Source organism: Athene cunicularia, unplaced genomic scaffold, assembly GCF_003259725.1.
Source record: "Athene cunicularia isolate RWA unplaced genomic scaffold, athCun1 SCF_1, whole genome shotgun sequence".
Taxonomy (NCBI): Eukaryota; Metazoa; Chordata; class Aves; order Strigiformes; family Strigidae; genus Athene; species Athene cunicularia.
This window is the reverse complement of record NW_020799155.1, coordinates 567,207-591,548: the sequence shown is the minus strand read 5'-3', so window position 1 is coordinate 591,548 and position 24,342 is coordinate 567,207. Positions and strand designations below refer to the sequence as shown.

Below are 24,342 nucleotides of genomic sequence, written 5' to 3'. Positions count from 1 at the left end.
AAAAAAAAAAAAAAAAAGCAGCAAACGAACTTATCTGTGAATCTCTGCAGTTCTCATTCTGACTAGTCGTTTACCATCAACTCAGAGCTCAGATGAACTGGGCTGTGCATCTTCTGTCACAGATGTGGTCAAGTGTGACAAGGATTATCGCTGGATTATGTGAACACAGTACGCTAATTTGAAAGCTACTTCTTGTACGGAAACCCAACAGTGGGATAGAAAATAAAGCACCTCATCTAATTAGCTTAAATTTGATATTGCTTATTCCACATATCAGAAGATATGCACAGCACAGAAAAACCATTATAGTGGCTCTGCAGCTCAGGTCCAAACGGATGTCATCAGTTCTGAACATACCAGACCTAATCTGAGTCCTCAGTGGATCAAGGAGCTTATTACATTAAACAAGAGAACTGAGCACGCATCCCTCTTCCACCTTCAGGTAGGAAGTAAAGCAAACTATACATATGAGCAATCAAGGATCTACTAGAACTCTCACTAGCTTTAAGCAAGGAGGAACTATATTCCTATAAATTACTGCCTTTGGAATGTGGAGTGAGATGAAACAGTGTCTTCTGGAAGCATCTTCAATTTAGCAAGAGGTTAGAAGTATTTTTCAGGGTTAGTTGTTTCTGATTTATGTTAATAGTTCTTCAAACCTGCTGGTCCATAAGTTGTTGGCTCACTTGGCCAAGCTGGTACAATGGCTGGTACAGAAGGCACTGCTGGAGGTAAATGCACCTCAGAAAAGACTGGTGAGGGTGTTGGAGTTATGCTTGGTAAGCATTCTGTCAGGTTCTACAAAAACAAAGAGATCACATGAAATTATTCTAGAGTCACCATTGTTGGTGGCCCCTAATGTGTCTGACTTCTACCAAAGGCAGCTTGATGGCTCCATATTATCTACACTACCACCATCACTGTAGCAAAATATTAAGTTGTCACGTATCAGGCTGCACACTTAAGAAATCTGAGATACATCACATCACTGTGTGAGGAACTCCACACTGAGCTCTATCCAGAACGTGCCTGTACCACAGACAGCCATCAGTATTATAACCACCACCACAAACATCAAATTTAAGTATCTCCCATTCAAAAGAAAAGCCACCCTCACAAACGATTACCAATAACCTTGGAGAAACCTGAAAAAGTAAAAGGTAAAGAATTTAAAGTGAGAATCGGGGTTATTTTAGCAGAAATCTGTGAAATAATCCCTCTCTCAAAAGAGAATGGGTATACTTTTACTTTTCTATCAAGGGTTGTCCTTTTACAGTGTTCATAACAGATTCCTAACTGTAAATACAAACTCTTAGCATTATCACCATAGAAATGACCACGTAATTAAAAGCCAGTATTATAATACATACATGGCTGTGATGAAGCTTCCCTTTGTCTGAAGTCCCCTGACTGGAAAACTTTGAAATCAAACAAACATTTCTTACTTGCTCAGCAAGGATCGGAGAATCTGTTTTGACTTGTTCCAAAGGAGATGAAGCTTTTGGATAACTCTCATCTTGACTATTCTTCTAAAGCAAAGTTAGAAACAACAGACACAGCTAGTCTAAGACATACTTTTCAAAGCAGCATTCAAAGATATTAAACCACACTACATACAAAGTGGGCTAAGCACCCAATCACTATTACACTAGTGTAACATTTTGCTTGTTGAAAGGACAGCAAAGGTTAAAAGCCAACAAGAGGCCACAATCTTCACTGGACTTCAGAGATCATGGTCTGTTAGCACAGTAGCTATTAGTAAACATCAAATCTTCTGTGGTCCCATTATACTGAAAGTACAGACTGTAAAAGCAATTACAAATCCAGATTCCTAAGTGCTCTCGATAGCCCAGATTTGAGAACTCAGATGGCAGAGAAAGACTGTAAGTATGGGTGGGTTACAGGGGCTGAGGAAAGCTGACAGCAATACAAGCCTCCAACCTTAGAAGTATTTCACTAAAAGCTGTAAAGCAGCAGCAGCAATCACAGCTCTACAGGCAGCTATTGCTCTGCTAATCATGTATCAGAGAAGCAATAACATTAAAAAAAAATTTGGTCTTTTCTTTAAGATTACCTCAGATGAATTTGGCTCAAGCTTCTGACTTAAGTGGATCTGCCTGGAATTTGACTCTGTAACACCAAGACATAACCTAGTAAATGAACCATTACACCATTTATGGCTAGCACAACTTAAGCCAGTTAAAGTTTGTCTTTCCAAAGTTAAACCTTCAAAACAAAACCTACCTCACACATATTACTTCAGAAAACTTAAACTTCAGTTTTTATCAAAAAATCAAAGCATCCGAAAATAAACAGTTGTTAGGGCAGTAAAAGAGCAGCTACTTCAACCTGGGTTTTCAAAACTCTAGAGGAGTTCTTAACCAGTGTTTGTTAATCATTTTGGTGACGCTTGACGGAAGCAGGAAAGAAATGTAGCTGTCTCTTTAAATATGTAACAGTAATCCTAAATCCCTCCCAGTAAAAAGAGAAATCAGTTTGTACTTTGCTTAAAGTGAAAATGTTTTGCATTTTCATATTCAGGCATTAAGATAACAGGAGCTTAAAGTCTTGTCTACTTCTGACTGAGTAAAAGTTAGACCAGTTTAGAAGGTTTCAATGGTTCAAAAGGTCTAGAAAGTTTTCAGACTGATGCAGACAATTTAATTTCTTGAGCACCAGCAAACGCTTGGTGGGGGAGACAGTGTTGAAAAAACAAGTCATGGCATCATCTTCATATAATAAGATCTGTACAAGTTCTTCACATTCTAGCTCACGTTCAGATCTGGTTACCACTGCTTGTCAATCAAATTCACGCACATATGTTTAATAGTAGCCACTAAATAAGTTATGTACTTCTTAAAAGCTTAGTATATGCACCATCACAACTAGACAACCACGTACATTAAAACAATACCGATTGAGAATTACTGACAATTCCCCAAGCACCAATAGGAATCTAGAAATACTCAGAAGGAAGTACAGATTATTCCCATACGATTTTTAACCTACTTTCAGAAGAGGCAACACAATCCAGAGCATCTCAAAAAGCAGAGAAAGATGTATATGCCAGGCACTCCAGCAAAACCTATCATGACACTGTAGTAAAGAGCTTTCTCTACATGAACATTCTTTTTTGGCATTGCTGATGAAACAAGTTTTCAAATTAAACAAGTTTTCAGATGTTTGGAGAATGAAAAATAGGTAACAGTCTTTGTGAGACCATTCAAGAAGGCGTGACATGTTGTAAGAAGGACTACAAAGACCAAGTATCATAAATACACAACAGCAATGCCTCTGCTGTTGCAAAGGAACAAAAAAAATTCAAAAATCAGAGGAAAGAGCTTCTAAAAGGAGGCTAAATAGTTTGAATTTTGTTTAGTCAGAAGAAACAAAAACAAAAAAATGAAGAAGCCGAGACCAAACTCAGTGCTTAGCTAGGGCAAAACTGACAGGAAAAAAAAATTAAGGAAAAAAAAAAAAACAGCAAAAAAACCCAATCGGTTGCATTTAGCAAAGACTTACTACCTCCTGACAGCTATAGCTCTTATCTATTACTGCCACATTCCACTTCCTCATAGAAGAGCAAAAAGCTTAGAGTGAATGAAGAGAAGCTAAAGGGTGTTATAGCACCAGGGAGGGAGGGAACCCAAGTACATTTTGACCATGTGACAGTTCCTTCTACTGTAAACGGGGGATGCGGTGTCAGCTCTTCCATACACCATCTTCTCCCCTCTTTCGGTACCACTGTATGCTAATTCTTAACCATGCCACACTGAATACTTCTACCTGCTTTTTCTCGAGTCCACTAATCACCCTTAATAATCCTCCCACAGGCACTTTCTGCCACGCTCACTAGAATTTCAACAGGATCTAATTTACAGTAGCTCTGATAGTCTTTTCATTTCTCTCAATCCTCTTCCCATTTACTACAAAAATCCCAGCAAGGAGTCTGCTCTCAGCCACATTCAAAGCAGGGAAACATGTACTTTCTTCCCAAACCACACCTTTGCTACCTTGAGCCTAGCTTAGTTTGACACTCTATGATAATTTTCCCCTCTTTGCCTAAACAGATGCTCCATCTCAAATAAATTCTGAGGCTGGAAATAATAAAACCAAGCCAACAAAAAAAGTGCCTTGATCTAAAAACATTTATTTTTACCTTTATCCTTCTGCTCTTCCACCTCTGCTGTCCACTTGCTGTTTCTTCTCTCATTGTTTGAGAACTTTTTCTGGTTTAAGTTATCCACAGTCTGTGTAGCAGCCTGACAGACAGACTGATTCTAAAGAAGTTTACAAAAGCAGAAATATTAATTTATGTAAGAAGTCCAATGACAGTTTGCCATCATCTGATATTATACTATTACGACTTCATTACACATAACACTTATCCCTGTGATAGGAAGAAATGCAGTGCAAAACCAATCTTGATCAGTAGGATTCAGATTCATCCACTCTTTCATTCACCACTAAATTTTGAAAAGTGTTCTCTAAAAGAATTAGTGTCATCAGTTCACATGACAAGAACTGCTTCATTCAGACAATATCCACTTTAAGATCACATCCTCCTTCTAGAGGTGAGCAAACAGCATACTGTTAACCACAGCTCAGAGAGAGAGAGAACAACCTCTGTCCATTAAGCTTCAGTCTTAGCCTGCTCTTGAATAGCTATACATTTCTTCTTGATTACACTAACGTATGTAATTACTGCTCAAGAACTGAAAGACACCACGCAGGAAGCCACTTCTGCAAAGCAAGAGATTTAAGGCCTTTCACCTACTCATTCTTCCTGGTCTGGTTCTTGTTTCTGTTTGCCCCAGGATTTAAATCCAAAAGACAGATCTCTAGAACAAACCTACGTAGACAGCAGGTCTTTGCCCACTGAGACTCCAATCCACTTTCTTTACAAATTGCATCAGAATAATCTCTCAAAGTCTAAAGAGTACACTCTTCCCTCAGACACAGCCAAGTCCACTCAGCTCCACAACAGAAAAAGAGCAAGTCTGACAAAGAACCTGCACTACTCATGACACCAGGCAAGTTCTCACTTCAGGAAGTTCTCAGGCTAAAGAGAAGTGTCACTTATACATAAAACAGGTCTTAAGTGAATCAAATCCAAAACAACCACCTAGTCACCTCTGATAGTAATTCAAGCGAGCTACTTCTCAGCTAAATTAAGCTGTACTTCAGAGCAAGTTCTGTCCTCACCTTGAAGTTTGATCCCACCGTACAAGAAAAAGATAACATTTGAGTAACTGCAAAGGAATGCAAAGCTTTCCAAAAAGACAGGAGGAACATGAAGAAAGAAGCCCACAGCTTCAGAAGCTCACGTTTATCCTATTTACATGCCTAAAGAACTGTGTATGGTGGACATTAATTATTCCTAGGGGAAACTACTACATACTTGTCTTATCTTGACTACATAAAGCATTACAGATTCACATATTTCTATGTAGAAAGTGAGTGTGAAGAAAATATCCTTACAACAACTGTTCATGGACAAGTATGAAAAATGCACTATTAATTACAATGAAAACAGCATACATTGGAAAGAGCAGGAAAAGCTTGTTCATCCCTCTGCTGGATCTCATAAAGTGAACGAGACTCTTCTATAGCCTGCTTCTCCCTGCGTTCCTCTGGAGACAAGCCAAAGTAGTTACAATCTCTGCTGCCATGGTTCACATCTTCGGTTCTCTCCCGGTCTGGTTTTCTGTAAAGGAAAAAATGAAACGGGATCACTTTGACAAAGAAATTCACCAGCATCAAACACAACACATACTCATGGTTTAGAAGAAAGATCATTATATAGTACTACTTATGTGGTTCCACATATACCAGATCTGTTTCTGCCTACTGCAAGTTACCCATACACATAAAATTTAAGGAAGGGAAAGAATGGATTTTGTCCGTGATTTATTCAGTTCAATATAATTTTGAAAGACTTTATAACAAATGGTAATTACTAAATAATAGTTAAAAACCAAATGCCTACATCAAGTGATCTAATCCATTTCTGTGCCAACTGAGAATGGACCACCCCCCACCTGCTATCTACAGAACATGCAAGAGAAAGCTGGGGAAGAAGATTTCTGTGAATAGAGCAAAAAAAGGGAAAATACATTATAATTTTCAGTGTCTGAAGCAGCACCACAGAAGATCAGAAACATCACTGTTTCAGCTTTCTCAATTACTTAACTAAGATTTTAGGATAATCGTGTATTTCTGTTAAAGGTGGAAGAAAAATGCCCTTAAAATGTTGTATGTGGCAGACTCCAAAGACAACGCAGCCCCATTTGTTCCATAAAGAGTTACGATACAGAAGAGTGACAGAATAGACCATGAAGAGTCTGGGTTTGTAGCCAAGTACAGAATAGTATTTTGGATAGAAGAGCAGCAATGATGAAAACAAACTGTGTTGCACAAACAAGCACAATGAATTAGAAAGTGACTACCAACACACACAGGCAAAACGCTGTTCTGTACTCCTTCAAGTGATAGGTCATAACACGAAACAGACCTCTGACAGGTTCTACAGAAGCTGAGGAAAGATCTTAGACATGCCTGAGAAACACTACTTGGACATTACTTCAACCCCAACTAGGAAAAATACAAACAACCCAACATCCACTTTTCAAGAAGAAACCACACTTCTGTCTACAATGCTTCCAGGGGAGATGCTGCCATGCAAGAAAATAAGTGGGAGCTTATGACGGCAGTGATTTTGACAAAGGTTTGAAAATGAAGAAAGAATTATTTTTCCTGTGCTCATGGGTATTCTTAAGGACTTAGAATATTTCTTAAGAATTCAATGGCAACGTATTTCAAAAGATCATGTTGGAAGGATCTGAAGCAGGCACCTATGCTCCAAGAAGCTCTGCTAGAGTTCAAGATAAGGAAGATGTTATTTGCAGTTTTACCTTACAGTCTGGGAAGGATTCCTGCCTAGAGCTTTTTGCTCAGTTGAGGTCTGATGAGGTTGGGGTCCAGAACATAAGAACTGATGCTGCCTGGTTCCCACAGTATGCTGAAGTCGAGGAGGTAGTGCTGACTGGGGTTTTATTGACTTGCTCTGATTCTTTGGCCCTCTGCAATCTGCATCTGTGATAAAGACGTGAAAAATAGATATTTGGTTTTTAATAATTTTTTAAGCCTTTTGGGACAAAACATCTGACAATAAAGGTTCTGCCACACAAAGACAGGTACAATCCTACCAGGCTGAGCATTCTGCCCCCATGTTGAGAAAAACTTTTTTATCTTCTTCCCTGGCACAGTGTTCCAGCCCTCCATAGGAGAGGCCTGCGGAAGAGGTTTAAGGCTCTTCAGTGAGACAGCATGCCTACAAAACAAGGAATTACGGAGGGAAAAATATCTTAAAAGACCAGACTGGGGCTTGCATAAATTAATACCACGCGTTTGCTAAGACCGATGGATCTTTAAATCCAATGTTATCAAAAATGGAAAGTGCTTTGTTTGTTATGATTATACTCAAGAAATGTATAGAAGAACAAGAGGCGTTCCTTTTTTGTTGTTGTTTTTAACTAGAACTCTGATAAGTTAATGCAAACTTATTCAGTAAAGAATGAAAAGCCATTTGTGAAGTGAGTATCAAAATGTCTTCAGGGCAGACAGAAAAGGAGAATGATCAGAAGAAGCAATATACTCAGATAAACTTATCACAAACAATGCATAGACGTAAAGATTGAAAAACATAGTATTGTTGGTTTATATTCCAGAGAAATTACTGCATTTTTAATTGAGGATGCTGTAGGATATCCGAGCAACTGTTTAAATTATTTGAGAGGAAGATATTCAAATCTATAATAGACAGTACAAATCAGGTTAAATCTCAGTTTAGAAAGGGAACTAACTGCAAGACAATCTTCAGATCTCACAACATTTTTAATTTTTTTTTTTTTTTTTACAGAGGAGATTAATGGCCATCTTTCTCCTTTCCTCATTTACCTTGACTGAAAGTGATTTCTCTTCCCAAACTACACTCAACTGTGCTCGACTTTTTGCCTCAGAAGAGTTACAGAACTTACAGCAAAGCTCAAGAAGTACTACCCCACCTCCCCCCCCAAAAAACAATAAAAAAATCCCCATCACCCCAAATAACCAAAACCACCACCACTACCACCCCAGAAAAAACAAACAACCACCACCACCAACCAGCAACACACAAAAACAACCCACAACCCCCACCAACAACTTTAAACAATTTAAATCAAGGTAGGACAAAGACGATGCTGATCTAAACACAACTTGGTATTGTCTGTATAAAATCAGACAGAGCTACTCAGAGAAGCCAGGTGCTTTGATGAACCTCTCAATATGAAAAGCTTGTCACAAACCTAGCATCCAATTATTAAGCGCAACAAGCAACACTTTATTAGGGTGGTGTCAATCTGTTTAAGATTGAATCTTGTGCAAAAAACATCTAATACTAACATACTTACTGTTTCGGTCTGCAAGTAATATCCAGACTACTTAGCACTAAAGAAAAAAAGTCTGATGTGACGATCAAAAGAAACCCTTTTTGCCTTTTTTTATTTAGTACATAGTTTTCTTAACAATTTTGTGGTAGTACCATTTCAAGTAAAGAAGTAGATACGCCTCAAGGGCTGAAATTAACTCTGACCTAAAGTAATGATGCCATTACTAAGGTTCAGTTTGGCACTCTTTTTCCAAAAGAAATTAAGCACTTACTTTGCTCCAAGCTCTTCTACAAATACAACAACCGGCCCATTCTCTGAACAAACTTCTTGAATATGGGCATTATAAAATTTCCCATTATGGTCTAAGCGCACCTATAAGGAAAAAAAATAAGGAAGAAAAAATGTGCATTAGCTTCAAAGAAAACAACATGAGGACATAACTCTTTAAATTATCAGTAATGTTAAAAACAGAACATTTCCTCTGGGCAACAAAAGACCTGAGAAATAAACATCACATAATTCAGTAAAAGTATCAAAAGCAGATCTTCAATCCATATCTCTTCTCCAAAAAGAAATACTATTAAAAAAATTTAAAAAAACCACACACACACAAAAACAAAACCCAGAAAGCTTGCTGGGTAACACTAGTTAATGAAATACAGCTTTCAAAACTACAAGTTAAGAATAATCAGTGTATTAAGGCTTTTCAGCTTTACTGAAAACACTTTCAGAATAAAACTCAAAGCTTTTACTTGTAACAATCCATGTAGAGCAAAGAAAAATTAATTACTAACTTCAGTGAAATTTAGTTTAAGAACATAAAGAATACCAATTATTTCTGATGTTATTATTCAGGAAGATTTTTAAAACAACTAGAAAAAGTTCAGACATGATCACAGCATTACTTGTCTGACTGACACTCCATGATCTTAAAAATTTTTCTGTTAAATATAAAATAAATTTCATAATGTTATGCTACAACATTTGGCTTTCCCGTTGTATTAATTTGGTCAACTCCACTTTTCACTATTTACCTCATCTTCCAGTCCCATGTTTTTATCCCATATATTTACTGTCTTGCCACGTACATAGGAAATTTGACAAAGAAAGTATGTTGATTACTAGAGGTTTTTCTACTAATACCATCTGAAACCTTCGGTAAATACTACACAAGACAGCCTTAGGGTCTTAAATTTTAAGCCTGTACTATTAAGCAATAAATAATCAACTCCATATTAGGGTTTTTTCTTTGTTTCACGTGGAGTTTTGGGGGTTTGTGGTTTTCATTTTGTTGTTTGTTTTCTGGTTTTGGGTTGTTTGGTTTTTTTTAAAGTTTAGAGATGTGTTTTTCTCGCAATTTAGTCACAATGCTTAATTCCATTACACAAAAAAGGTACAACCTGCAAGAGCCCCCATGCTGCATGATAAACCTAACTGAATAGTTTCACATTAATATTCATAATTTCAGTAGACAGTCAAATGTCCTAGAAAGAACCACATTTAGTCAAGTACCACCAGTTTCATTAACACACCTAAGGAGATTAATCTAAAATCTGAGTAATATAGAATTTAAACGCAAATCTTATTTCTCTTAAGCAGCAATACATACTACAAATTTTAATAGAATTTAAAGAGCAATTGTGTAACACACTTTGAATACTCCAAGAGGAAGAATAGCCTAAAACTTCAGGATCTTCACTAAAGTGAGCTGCATTCCATTACTTGAAAGTAATGCAATTAGAACAAAGGCAGTTTACAAACAGTAATCATTATCTCCAGAGTTGAAATAAATACATGGAACTATGATGCTGGGTTTGGTCTCTCCAAAGAAAAGCCTATATATGACATACAACACTACAATTTTGTTCTTCATCGTGCAACTGTATTCACACAAACACTTTATCATGCAGCATTATGATAAAGCTAGCACAGCCATCAGCAAAAGATGCAGTAGAGATAATGACTAGTTTTATATAACTGGCCTACCCCACACTTTTGTGCATCACAGGAACAACCAGGTATCTTATGGACTCACCAAGAAAGCAGAGCTTAGCCTGAACCAAGTAAACTTGCCCTAAATGCACCTACTTCTCACACAAAGACTAGCACTAGCACTCTACAACACTGAGCAAGGACCTATGGAGGCAAGCCTGCACAAGCTTATTTGCATACGTTAAGGTCCACAGTCATCTTATTAAATACACTCTTGAAGTTCACCTTGTGACTTTTTTAATGGAGTAAAATTGCACAGATCAGATGTCTTTTACATGCCTTTTCTACACATATGCTCTAAGTCATTAACACCACCACCAATTAAATAATAAGCATAGGCACAGTTGAAGACACAAGCAAAGAGTATTTGGAAAGTAGAAACTGCGTATCAAAATAGTTAACAGAGGAAAAACTAGCACCTAGAGCAAAATATTAACATCTCTATAAACTACAATTCAATACTACTTACTTTACATTTATCTCCAACTGAGTATTGCATGCCAGCAGCAATAGAAAAATCTTGTTTTTGCTGATCTGTAAATACATTAGCAGAGATATGCTGTCAGTTTAAATATGCCAGGAGAGTTATATTCTTAATGTAGTAAGACTGCAAACTAGAAGTTCAGGCCCTAAATATGCACACTGACCCATGTGAGAAAGACCACTGTCTAAACCCAAACTGCCATTTGCATCCCTGGTCTTCAAGAGGGCTTCACTTTATGCATCAGCTTGCAAAAGCTGAAGCTTTTAAGTACTTTGTTACTTACCCCATTTGGATTGGAGCCAAACATCATATTCAACATTTCTGTAAACTGATGGATTGAGTGATTTAAGAACTTTTTTCGGTAAGACCAACAAGGTGGGATTCCCATTGTTCTTAAGGTGCTGAACGGGAAACAGAACAAAGTGCTAAAATGGTCAACTACACAAAGATACACAGTTTTCCACTTTTCAATCACAGTGCTCAAGCTTTAAACTGATACATATAAGAAGGTGAAAATACATAAAGCATAAAGAGCTTTGGAAAAATAATTCAGTGGTGTTCTTTTAATCATACCAGAACAAAATTAAGAAATAAGCAGCATTAAAAAGGAGACTATCCACATTTTGGCACATCAAAAGCAAATATTACTTTTCAAAGAAATCAGTAGTTTTTAAGATATTGCACATTAAGAAAGCTAGAAACTCAAGATTCTCTCATGAACATTAAGCACTGAAAAATACAGCAAAGTTGTTAGGAAGAAATTAAATCTTAACTTATAAATACCTTATTGCCAGAGACAGACTTCAATCCATTCATATCACTAACTGTTGCAGCTTTACTTCTGCAAAAGGACAGAAGCAAGCTGTGGTAATACAGTATTAATAAGGCCTGGAAAGCAGCTAAGAAAGACCTTGGAAGTGGATAAAAATACTGAAACTACCACTCTCTACATGTTCTCCCACAATATGCATACCACAGAACATCTTAATCTCTTAAAATGAAAAAGCTAAGTCTAAAACAAGAGCTACATTTCTGTATCATAGAAAGCTAAAAATAAGATTTTTGTTTCTAACTACAAGTTTTAAGAAGCCTAACTCGTGTGTCCTGACTTAGCCAGCACTTAAGGAAAAAAAAAAAAAAAAAAAAAAAGAGGGCAGGGGGCAGGCAAGGGAAACAAAAAAATTCGTCTAAAATTTTTGCAACTATGCAAGGAAAACATAGCAAAAGCAGACATAAAAAAAAAAAAAAACCAAAAAAAAAACCCAAACCAAAAACCACTCCATTATCCAATTGGTTTCAGGCACTCCAATTCAGTTTTTCTACACCTGACATTGCTGGATAATTACTTTCGACGGAGAAAACCAAGTATTTTTCCCTACAGCTGTTGTAGGCAACTGTCAGCATTAACTTCTCCCAAAACCAAAATAAACTATTACATTTAATAACAACATGATTGATAAGTTCACATTTATAAAATGAGAAAGATCTTCCGGAAAACTAGGTAATGAAACAAGCTGAAGTCAACTTTAATACAAGCAAAAAATTTTAGACTTCATAAACACAGCAAAGTGTTCATAATTTGGGTTAACTAGGTCAAAAGTCACACACACTAGCTCTTGCATCATAAGACATATGGTTTAAATCACAACCACTGAGTTTGATAGTCTCATGTGAGTATATGACCTTCATTTACAAAGGTGCTATGGAGGTTAGCAGTATATCTTCTTATCAATCCCAAAGATACAGGGTAATGCTACTGCATATGAAGCCCAGGAAAGCTCCAAGAACAGAAAGGAATAAAGAAGGTTTCCACTCTCTGACATTTAACTACAATAATTGTTTCCCCGAGGCAGAAATACTTTGTATTTTAATTGGAAATGTTCTCCAGTATTTTTTTTTTTTCCAAACAAGAAAGGAAGCTAATCCCTTTCCCAGAACTTGGTTTTCTTTCTGTGGTGATTTCCATCGTCTTCCTTTCTGTTGTTTTCAGCTTGAGATAAAAAATCAGCTCCCGACGTCTCAAAGAATTTCTTCTGCCACATGCCACACAGACTACAGCAGAGCCCCCAGAAAGGCCTTTAATGATGTTCAGCGGGAAGAGGAGACATGATGCACTAACATAGCATAATATCCATGGCTTCAATGGAATTTCACACAAGCCAAGGTTTTAAAAACAGCATTAAACAGAAGAAAAACTGCCACTATGTAAATGCAAAGACAGCACTGTGAAAGACTTACTGTGCAAAAGGAATCAGTAGGTCAAAATCTCAAAGCTAGCTAGAGCATCCAGGTCCAGCAAAAGGAATACAAACCCACAAATATAATCACTTTATAAAGATCAAGGAACAAAATGTAGCAAGCCACATCTGTATTTCTCCATTAGCTACATCTCAAGTAGGCATTTCAGCCCCCAGATGTGGAAGCAACACAAGTTGGATTAGATTCCTGTAACTCCACTCAGTTGCAAGAGTGAGCCAAGTAACTCATCTGGAGTTTACCATGCCAGAGTGGCAAACTGACAGTTCTCCCAGGGGATTCTGCTATTTTAAACGGGAAGAGGAACACGTTGCAATGGCAATATTCCATTACGTAAAGAGACCCAAAGCTAGACTGCAGGAAAAACAGAGGAACTAGAACCCTGTCCTTAGGTACAGTGAAGATTACACATTTCATTCTTTTATAGTTCTAACCTTACCTCTTTGAGTTTCTTTTCTTAGTAATTTAAAAATGTTCTCAGTGATAACTTAGATTCTACTACCACCAGAAATTCAGAAAACTCATTTAACACGTATTGCCCACAGGCATCTTACATTAAATTTTAAATCCCATTTACCTGTAGTTGTCATCTTCTGAATCTGAAGCAGATACTTCACTGCTACCATTACTCTCCTCTGTCACACCAACAGCACTAAGTTCTGCTATGATTTTCTTTACATCTGTATCAAATACTTTCTCATAAAGCAACTCGTACAGCAGAGCTGGGGAAGAGGAGAATATGGAAGGTCAAAATCAACTACAAGGTAAATTGGGTTTTATAACACCATTACAGACACATTTCAAGTTACTTCAATCAAAGCAAGCACATTTTGACGTGTTAACCGAAACTGTGAAGGCATTAGAAGCAAAGCCAACTGCAGCTACTATGGCTTAATGGGTATGCATAAAACTACTGGAAATCAGGCCTCTTGACAGGCAAATTTGGTCTCTGCCTTGTAACTCTGTACATAGGCAGAGATTTCATGAAGAATTAGAATCCTTGTAGGGACTGTCACAGTGACCCACCAAACCTGATTAGGACCTTTGGGCATTTCTCAAATCTAGTAAAGAAAACAATAACCCCTGAAGACAGGTATTTTTTTGCACATGCCACCCCTGTAATTTCTGTGACAAGTTACACAAGGATAATTTTAACATAAACAATTAGTTTGCTAACAGTCTGAAACACAAAACCAGAACGCTGACCAAAGACAATGCAACAGATTATGAATTAGCACACCACCATTTTCTGTTTACATTAGACCACTAAGATTCAAAGAGGCAGGTAAATCTTCTCCTCTTGGTATAAAATCTACTTTGTCAAGAATCAGGACACACTAAGTCATGCTTTGGCAAAATCATAGTTATTGACAATTCGAATGGAAAACTAGGCCACTAAAGTATGACTATAACAAATTTTCATACAGAGCCTTTTCCTGAAACCTGATAGTGATAATTTTAAGATTTTTGGTAAAAATACTTGCTTTTAACTAACCAACGTAATACTTACATTGGCACAAAGCAGCCTTTTCTGAATACTCTATGGGATAAACAATATCATAGTGGTTTCCATTTGAGAAGCACAGCAATACCTATTAAAAAAACCACACAGATACTTTAGGTTTTGCATCTCACTTGGTTTTTCATATGAGCACTACCTTTTAAATTCAATTTAACGTACCAATGCACTTTTTATTTATCAATAAAATGATAAAAATGTTTAGGAGATGTCCTTTAAACCAAAAAGAATTTGACCGAAAGTCAAAAAGAATTTAAAACAAGGGTAGCTATGTGAGTTAGCACTTCTAAATTGATTTCTACAGAATTTTTGATTACTGGGAAGATACACCACACCCCAGATATAGGCCATCTGTGCTACATGTATTAATAGAATAAGCTGCCTTAAATATGTACAAAAGAAATTGTTAAAATTGAATTCTCAGAACATTTCATTGTGTTTCATAAGACTCACATGAAACTACCTGCTGTTTATAGCTTTAATTCAGGCTTTCACAATAGTGATTTTTTATTTTTTTTTTTTACCTTCTCAGAAAAGCCATTTTCAGTTACACGTGAAGGAGAAGCATTTGGTTCCCGGTATATTATGAAATCTTTCCTGATGAAAAAAAGTAGCAGTTAAGAACTCACTTAAAAATTAGTATCAATAAAAAATGGAATATTCAAGTCAAGTTCAAGGAACATACATAACCACAGAAAACACTTAGTGGAAAAGAATACTGAAAAAGATGAGTACGACTATCACTGGTCAAAAAAAAGGCTTACTTTTATGAAAGAATATATTAGAGTAAGATGTGCTGGCACAACATGCACAGACGCAACGACAAGTAAAACAAATTTCCAGGCATGGCTGACTAGAGCTGTTGTCTAGAAAGATGATGGCTCCCTAGGTCTGGAGAAATTCATTATACTTTGCCACTTGGAAACCCACCAGAACAAAGAGGAGGTTGGGTTTATGAACAGAGGCAGGACACGGTGGTGAGTTTCCAGAAGGTGAGGAACGGCTCGGGCTACATCTGTACGAACAGACTGATGACACGTGTGCAAGAACCCTTTTGGGCTGGGAGGCCAGCTAACAGAACAGCCCACATCTGTGCTCAGAAATTCTTCTTGCCTCCCAAATCAAGTTCTCATGCTCAGAAGGGTCCACAGAACATTTCTACTCCCAAAGGGTGGCCCAGCTGCCATGATATGGAGCATGCTGAAAGCCCAACAGACCATCAGCAGGCAGCACCCGAGGATCAGATACTGTAATCAAGCTCCACCACCTCTGAAAAATCTTGCCCTCCACACCTGTCTCAGTTCTTCCTCGTGTAGAGAGAACAATCTTTCTGCATGTTAAAATGGATAATACGCTGCAAGAGACACTCAAAGGGGTCAATTTCCCTTTTTCTTTGGATAAAGGGGTCAATTTCCCTTTTTCTTTGGATAAAGACTCCATGAAATGTGAGTCTAACACCATGCAGTGTTCATTAGACTCAAATTGCTGGATTTAAAGTGGCAAAGAAACCCTGCTAGTCCAAAAAAGCTTTCTGAGCATAATACGGAAGACAGGAGAGCAGGACAATGTTAAGCAATTCAACTGTGGTCATTAGAGTATGATACAGAATTTACAAATTTAGTAGTGAATTCATCTCACTTCTCAGGGATACCAGGAAAGTGATACACTAATGGACTCTTGAGAAACTGAGAGAATGGCAACAAACTTTTTTTTGAAAGCTTGGAGTAAACCAGCACTGCAGTGTTGGCAGATACACATCAAATATATCTGTCTAGTAGAGTTTTTCAAAACAGGTTTACAAAATGTTTATTCCTGCAAACTAAACTTGGGTACCTCATCTTATTTAAGAGGATTAAAAATACCATAAATTAACAGTTGAGGTACTACAGTTAAGCAAATTTGGAATTTACATTCCACACTTCTAGTTCTTTTTTTAGCTTGTTAGATTAGAAGGTGTAAAAGTGGAACTGGATATGAATTGTCAAATACAGGAAAATCCACAACTGATACTCACATGACATGCTATTTGATTTTTTGTTTCCTAAAACCTGAAAGACTATCAATTTTTGCTACTTGTTTTCCTGCTATATTCAGTCTGTCGTGATCTTAAATTTAATTACTTTCTCTCTTTTATCCATAATCCTCCCTATGAATTCTTTGCTCAGCAACCTATTACTTCCTTCAACTTCTGCCTTGCTCACACAAGCAGAAGTTTTATTAGTCTTGCAAAATTATTAACTATATTCACAGGTGCAGTTTCTGGATTAAAAAAAAAACAAACACAAACCAAAACTTTCTACAACAAGTCAGAAAAAGTAATTCTGAGAGGAAAAGAATTTCATAGCTCAGAGACTTACCCACTTGAGAGAGGCAAGGAAAATTTACTAGATAGCCAAATTATACTTGTGACAGATCTGAGGAGTGAAAATGACAACAAACCTATTCATACTGCACTTCTGTCCAGTGCCTGAAAAGCCTGAAACTCTCTCACTTCCCCCCTTGGCACAGAACGGGAAATTGATACTTCTGCTTGCCTTCAACCTGACAGCAGGCAGGAAGGGAAGCAGCTCTTTCCCCCTATCTCCATCACCATTTCCACTTTTTCCAGAGCCTCTAAATTGCCTTTTTAATAGAGGCCAGTCTTCCCAAAACAAGTACGGCAGCAACAATTCTCATGTGTTCGCCTCTGCAGTGAGGTACTACCTATACTTGCAATTATGCCTCAAGCCTCCTTGCTAACAATGTACCATGGCTTCCAAATAAACTGCTGCTATTTCATGAAAATACATTTCTCATTGCCAGAAATACAACAGAAAAATCACAACCATTCAATTCCAACGTAATCAGGCACGTAATTTTGTTGACTTGAGTTACACACCTCCACACCATGGCTTAATCTAACCCTCAGACTCCTCTCTAAGCCTCAAGCCAAAACATTACTCTGACATTCAGTTCAGTGCTCTTCCTTCCATGCAGCACATGCAACTCCAAACTGTCCCATTAACTACATAAAATGCAAAGATAGTGCTAAGTGCAGGAAGTTGCATAAAATTCTAAGTACCTGAAAGTAATAACTAGTTTTGTTTCTTATCAACTGTCTCATCAAGAGTCAAAATACAAAGTCATTAATTTACAGTACACATTTTAAAGTTCTGCATTTTTTATCTGGTTTACAAGCAGCAGAAAGAGAAGATGCTGTACACTGCTCATTCCCTTGTACAGTCATTAGAAAGCAATTATTAATCTTTCTTCATAAAGTAGTATGAAACAATATGCTGAATATTTACATTTAATAAAAAAAAACATCAGCAAAACTGTTCATCACCAAGAGAAGTGTTTATCTATGCCCAATTACCAAAACGCTTCTTAAGCATAGCTCAATCTATGGCCCTTGACAAACTCACACTATTTCATCTATGCTGATAGAGTAGAAAAAGGAAAACATACAGAAAAGAGTGAGCTACAGCAGTACACCAGGTCTTACATCAGTACATACAAGTTCATACAGGGGAGGTTAGAAAAGGGCTTTCTAGCATACAGCCTACAATACTCCTACCCCTAAGCTACATCAGAGCATTTGTACAGAGGTAATAAAGAAATGGGTACAGCCCACAGCTTGGCAATAGTGTTAGTATTAAAGCCTTGGTGAGAAATAGGAAGAAAAGCATTTTTAACAAATTAGGATGTGAAATTAACAAATTTATTTTAGTTGCACACGTGAGATGCACAACTGCAAACCTGTATTCAAACTCCTTATTAAAACTCAAAGTTCACAGTTCTGTATTTATTTAATACCTTGACAGCTGCAATTTTCAAAGCGTATTTGTAATTTTCTGGAGAACTACAGTATAACATATAATTCCATCTTTGCTATTACAACTGATTCAGTAAGAAAACAACTGATCTCAATAAAATATATTTAAAGGTTTTCTTACTTGTACATAAGAGAAAGGGCACTTATTTCTACTTGTCCAACCCATTCCTGTGTTGAAAAAAAGAAAGAAGATTAAGTTCAAACAAAGAAAAATTATTATACTTCCTCATGTGTAGATCAAGAGGCGCAAGAAATCATTGCCAAAACCAAATATATTAACACTGAGTCTGGAGATCAGCTGAGAATCTGATTGTATTTGAAGGTTTTTCTGAAATAACAGTAACTATTCCTGTAAGGTGGTTAAGGGGTACAAGCTAGGGGGATTTTTTCCCAAACTAGAAATGGATGTGTATGAAAACCTAAAGAACTAAAAACAATCATATAAATGCAAATCTAACACTGAAAAACTAGATTTTGAAAGGTGATACAGTGTTTTCTTTCTTTTGTTAAATAACCAGCACTCTAGCTTTTCAAAAGTGATTTTTGAAAAAAGCAAGCATCAGATTTGCCAAGCGCTTTTAAAAATGTTACTCACTACCTTCATAACTGTCTGATTTTGTGGGTCTTTAGCTATAGATGAACTAGAAAAAGAACCTTGAGGCTTAACTCCCATGTGTAAAATCGAGATAACTTCCATACAAACATATTGACACATTCTTGTGAAGGGCTCCAACATGAAGGAGACAGACCACTTCCAAACAGCCAAAATAAACTTGTGATAGTTAGTTGCATTTCTCATGGAAGCAGCTGTATATTGGTACCTAAAGACCAAAAATCTGCCCTTTAAAGCTGCTAAACAGTGAAATATCAGTAACACCATAACCCAGACTCAGATCATAGAGTAGTTAAACTTGTTTCTTGCATTACCGGCCTAACCGTTGTAATGTGCTCCAGTATGACACAATTAGATCTTGCTCCTTTTAATCTTAACCTTTTTTTTTTGTTCTTTTTAAAATTCTTACTAAATTAAAAATGACTTTAGTAATTAAAAATTACTAAATTAAAAATTAAGTTCGGGGTAGGAATTTGTAGCAATTCAAGTTTTTTAAATCATGTTTTAGAATTCTCATGACAATTTTCAAATATAGAATAACATCATACTAATTTCTCTGATCACAAAAAAGCTACAATATGTTTTTAAAAAGTTTTTAAACATTAGTAGACATGTATGAAAAAGACATTTTCTATACGCACAGTGCATTGCTGTAAACCATTCACACTGGTGTAGTTCAGTGAAGAATTAAGTTCTACTGGGAAACAGCATGATTTACCATTTAGCATAGCATATAACCTCAGGATTTGACTAACAAAGCTTCGCAATTAAAAATCCTGGAATAACCAAAGCAAAACAGAAGAATAGGCTAACACCCACTTTTTTCCTCCTTCCACCATTCATTTTGGAAACAAATAAAGAACCATCTCATTAGCAATTCTAACTAGGGATACTATAGGCAAGGCAGGGGGGAAAAAAAAAAAACAAAAACACAACAACAAACAACACAACACGCCATGCTGTGACTTCTAGGCAGGGAAAATTTAATGAAATTTATGTACAAGTGCTTAAAAAAAGTTTACAAATTTTGCAGTGTTGTACTTGACAGTCCTCCTTTTTCCCCTCTCAGCTTACTCCAATAGTTTAATAAAAATATTTAAATTAAATTAGGTGAAAAAAATAAATTAATAATTTTGCTTCAAATCAGTATCTTTATAAGAGTCCATGTAATAATAGTCCTTACATGAGTAACTGTCTTTGCATCACCTAAACTTTTAGACCTTTATTCAAGGCCGTCCTCAAGAAAAAGCTAGCCATGCTACCTTTCTTGGCATTCGTAGAGGAGAGAAACATTTGGATACAGTTTTGAGGAATAATAGGTTTAAATCAAGACCAAAAAAAAAAAAAATCCCCAAATCATTTTATAGTAAATGTATATATTCACATAATTCAAAGACCTCTCAAGCTCAGACAAAACCACTTGTGAGGAAAAAAAAATTCCAATTATCCCTCAAATTCAAAAGTACTGCTATCATAAAACAAGTTTAACATACCTGTGGATTTTCCAAACTTTTCAGATACTCTTCAAATGGCCCCTCTATGAACTGTATTTAAAAAAAAAAAACCAAACCACATAGTAATTAGTTACTTTTATCAGCATAGAATATGGAATCCCCAGTCTATGACCCACTGTATGAATAGGAATGAATGTACCACTGAAAATTTAAGGCTATCCTGCCCTCAAAGAGCTTACAATCCAAGTATAAAAAGTGATGTAGAGACAAGGGAATATATGGTCAAACATGTAGGTCTGCATTCCAGAATATAACCACTTAAGCAGTTTTTGGAGTCTTCATACACTCCAAAACAAAGCAAAAAAACCCCCCCAAAAAATCCAGCTGCCAAACGGGAAATCTAAAAGAAAGTAAAGATGCTGTCATTTATGTGCAATTCATCCCAGGTTTGCACAGAGAGCAAAGGAGATCAGCAGAGCTGAAGTGAGGTACCTGAGGGAGTAGGAACACTAGGAAATGAGAACAGCTATGAAACACCTCAACCTTGTACATGCAACAACTGTTCTGAAGCCTTACAAGAAACTTTTTTTAAAAAAAGAAGAGACTTTTCAGAAGGACAGCAAAGATGGATAGAGGAGAGGTCATATCGCTTGGATCAAGTCTGAGGAAAAAGAGAACAGTAAGACTGGGAGTTTGGAGGAGAGAGACCAAGACAGTAAAACCAGCTAGAGTTGACAAAGCAGTTACCAGGCTGAGAAGACACAAGAATCAGGGAGAGGAAACAACACACATTTAGAGTCAAGAAGGGTCATGGTATTTCCAAAAACTACACAACATAACAAGAACACAGAAGGAGAGAAGCAGATAATGGAATGAGTGGGGTAATTCTGAAAAGAAATGGATTAAAAAGCCAAAAGTGAAAAAATAAAATAAAGTAAGAAGAGAGAGATCTACGAGTTGGTAAGTTCTCAGATGGACTGGAAACAAACAACCCTGGCAAATGAAAACAGTTCAATCAGAGCTGCATTCTCCCAGACAAATTCACTGTATTTTATGGCATTCATTCTTGACAACTTCCACATTAACAGTGATCAGTTCCATTTGAGCACAGGGCACTTGGTCAGAAATTACAGCAAATACACACACTTATTTCCTTCTCTTCCCTGTGCCAATGTGCATCTAAAGCAGCTTTTTTATTTTGGGTCCAGATAAATTTAGAACAGAAAAAGAGAACTAAGTAATAATCCTCTAGTAACAAATGCTGTTACACATACTCCTGTTCTGGCTATCCTGGAAATTGGTTAAACGGTATATACACTAGAACACACACAAACACAAACAGGAGTCATTCTTAATTATTATTGTTCTTTTAAAAGAAAAAAAAAAAAAAAAAGGATCACGTAATGTTAACACTGACAACACTGACCAAATACAGATCAATATCAGAACATTTTACGTCCATGGTTGATGGAGAACTTTGTTACAGGTGTTTAGAAAAAAAAAAAACAGTGGCAATTCCCAATAAACTGTAGACCCTGAAAGAACCATAACTAATCTCATCAGGCAAATCCCTTGCATATGGCAAAAGTAGTTAAATAGCACAATAAGAACATTTTATGACCTTTATCAAAATAGGCATAAGACTAAAATAAAATCCAGATTTTGATAGCTCCACTACAGACTATTAAAGTTTAAGAAAGTTTTTTAATGAGCATTAAAATTCCTACTCCCACATCCCTTCAGTCCAAGCAGTATACAAGTCTTTCTCCAGCTTTATAAAAAGGAGTTACTACCACACATGCCAATTAATTTTAAAAGCACTCATTTGAAAAAACATCAGCTAGTATATAGAGATATATACTGTCACAAACAACAGAATATACCTTCAAAAAATGGAAGGAATAAAGTAACATTTTTTTAAATGCTCACAAAGAAAACAAAAATACTCACTGCTTCAAATTTCTCCCTATTTTTCCGGAGATATTCTACACAAGCCATCCTGACATCAATATGCCGAGACTGAGAGTGTAACACCTACAAGGGGAGAAAGAGAAGAAAGTCACAGTTTTGATGACAGGCCATAAATAATTAATGACTGCTGTCTAAACACAGGCTTGGAAATACTATAGATTTATTTTTAAGAACATAGAGAACGCATATTCATTCATTAACATCTTTATGCAGGTGAACCTCTATTACTGAATCAAAAGTTAAGTAACTACAGAATTAAGTAAACTTAATTAAAATTAAAATAATACGAATTAAATACAAAATTAAGTAAACTACAGAATTAAGTAAATACAGAATTCTGTGAATTCAAACATTCCATTTTAAGAGGATTTACTGAACAAAATGAATAGCATCTGTTGTCATTCTTTAACTGACTCCTTTGTAACGGATTTCAGTTAAATGGAGAAGTAAGTCACCGCAGAAGTGGATGAAGAAATCAACTACCAACATCCACTCTAAGGAAATCCAGCCAGAGAGTGCAGGTTTCACTTTCTATTGACTTCAAGAGGTGTAGGTCTGTTGCCCATTAACTGATTAGGAAGCCAGGAATTCAGATCCCAGTATGACACCTGCATTCTACCTGCTGTTCAGATCTCCACTGGAAAAACAGTACTTTCATCGTAGGTTCAGAGCTATCTCTAATGTGGCTTTGTCTGCATCCTCATGATGACATAGGGTAGTTCCAGTCACTTTAACTTGCAGACTCTCTTGCAATCCTTACACACTACCCTCAGTTTAAAACACTTCCAAATCCAGATCAGTGTTTCTGCATGAAGAGTATAGAAATTAGGCCAAATTTGTGGATAAACACCTACTAACTCTGAATTAAAGACCTTCCCTTCAATAAAATAAGAAGGGGATGTTAAAATTTTAATTAATAGTTTAAAAACTTCTATAAACACAGGAGTGTGGGAGAAACCTTCTACATATGTTAAAAACACCAGCTTATCAGTGTATATTCATTGATTATTCCCTTGAAATAAAAAATCCACTCACTTCAAAGCAATAGCGTTTGCTTGCCTGAACTTATTCAGTGGGAATTTAAAAAAAAAAAAAGTGAACTGTGTATAATTAGCACAGGAATCTGGGCTCCCACAATCAGAAGCACCAGAGCTCCCACTGCTGTTTGTTTGTATTTAAGACAAGATGACGCTGTCACTTTTTTCTTTTAACAGTAACACTGAAATGGGGGAGGGGAATTCAACAGGAAGAACTGAAAGTAAATTACTCACTTTCTCTAATTTTATAGTGAGCTAATTAATAAAACTAGGAACAAGGCTTTTCAGATCTTTCTGCTAAATTCTGTTTCCTCAACAGTCTCGTACAAAGCACAGTTGTACTGAAATGTTGAAATCTTAGGCTGAGAAAAGCTCTGAGGAGGCAGTGGAAGGTCAAAACAGGTAACAATTTCTTGATGACAGAAAGCGTCTGTACACACAGAACTTCCCCCTCTCAGCTCGGATGATAGAAACTTTTTTTTCCTCTCCCCGCCGGCACCTGACCGCGCCACCTTAACCTGTACTGAACTGCATTTTCACGCTGATTGTCCCCCCACCAACGGGATCCACTTCCCATGCTTTCACCCCCAGTAGCTCTGTTGAGGTACGCGGTTACCTGCTCAGCCACAGCCCTGAAGAGACAAGATCCATCCTTGGCAACCCTCTTTCTGTACAAGCCCTGAGATCGCAAGTAGCCGTCCATGGAAGCGTCTCCAGGGGCGCCCACGCTGCCGCCTTGATGCCTCTGCTCCCCGCCGTCGGGTTTACAC

The 24,342-nt window shown here is 36.8% G+C and overlaps 1 protein-coding gene across 7 annotated transcripts in view; it reads right to left on the bottom strand.

Moving 5' to 3' along the window:
• OTUD4 (OTU deubiquitinase 4) overlaps window positions 1-24,335 on the bottom strand; it is a 29,723-nt gene extending 5,388 nt beyond the window's left edge. For 2 of the 7 annotated variants that reach the window (XM_026866985.1, XM_026866988.1), the window contains exons 1-18: window positions 24,189-24,335; window positions 22,515-22,598; window positions 20,604-20,654; window positions 18,619-18,665; window positions 15,208-15,280; window positions 14,675-14,756; window positions 13,742-13,886; window positions 11,692-11,749; window positions 11,192-11,309; window positions 10,894-10,958; window positions 8,704-8,804; window positions 7,209-7,333; window positions 6,915-7,095; window positions 5,542-5,707; window positions 4,160-4,280; window positions 2,075-2,130; window positions 1,371-1,529; window positions 660-798 (exon numbers count right to left, since the gene is read on the bottom strand). In XM_026866985.1, the coding sequence (XP_026722786.1) occupies window positions 660-798; window positions 1,371-1,529; window positions 2,075-2,130; window positions 4,160-4,280; window positions 5,542-5,707; window positions 6,915-7,095; window positions 7,209-7,333; window positions 8,704-8,804; window positions 10,894-10,958; window positions 11,192-11,309; window positions 11,692-11,749; window positions 13,742-13,886; window positions 14,675-14,756; window positions 15,208-15,280; window positions 18,619-18,665; window positions 20,604-20,654; window positions 22,515-22,598; window positions 24,189-24,275 (1,858 nt within the window). In that variant the 5' untranslated portion in view covers window positions 24,276-24,335. Of the gene's footprint in view, window positions 1-659; window positions 799-1,370; window positions 1,530-2,074; window positions 2,131-4,159; window positions 4,281-5,541; window positions 5,708-6,914; window positions 7,096-7,208; window positions 7,334-8,703; window positions 8,805-10,893; window positions 10,959-11,191; window positions 11,310-11,691; window positions 11,750-13,146; window positions 13,186-13,741; window positions 13,887-14,674; window positions 14,757-15,207; window positions 15,281-18,618; window positions 18,666-20,603; window positions 20,655-22,514; window positions 22,599-24,188 lie in introns of those variants that run through there. The other 5 variants (XM_026866987.1, XM_026866986.1, XM_026866989.1 and 2 more) reach the window with 5 other exon arrangements.
• Between the last annotated feature and the right edge of the window lie 7 nt (window positions 24,336-24,342).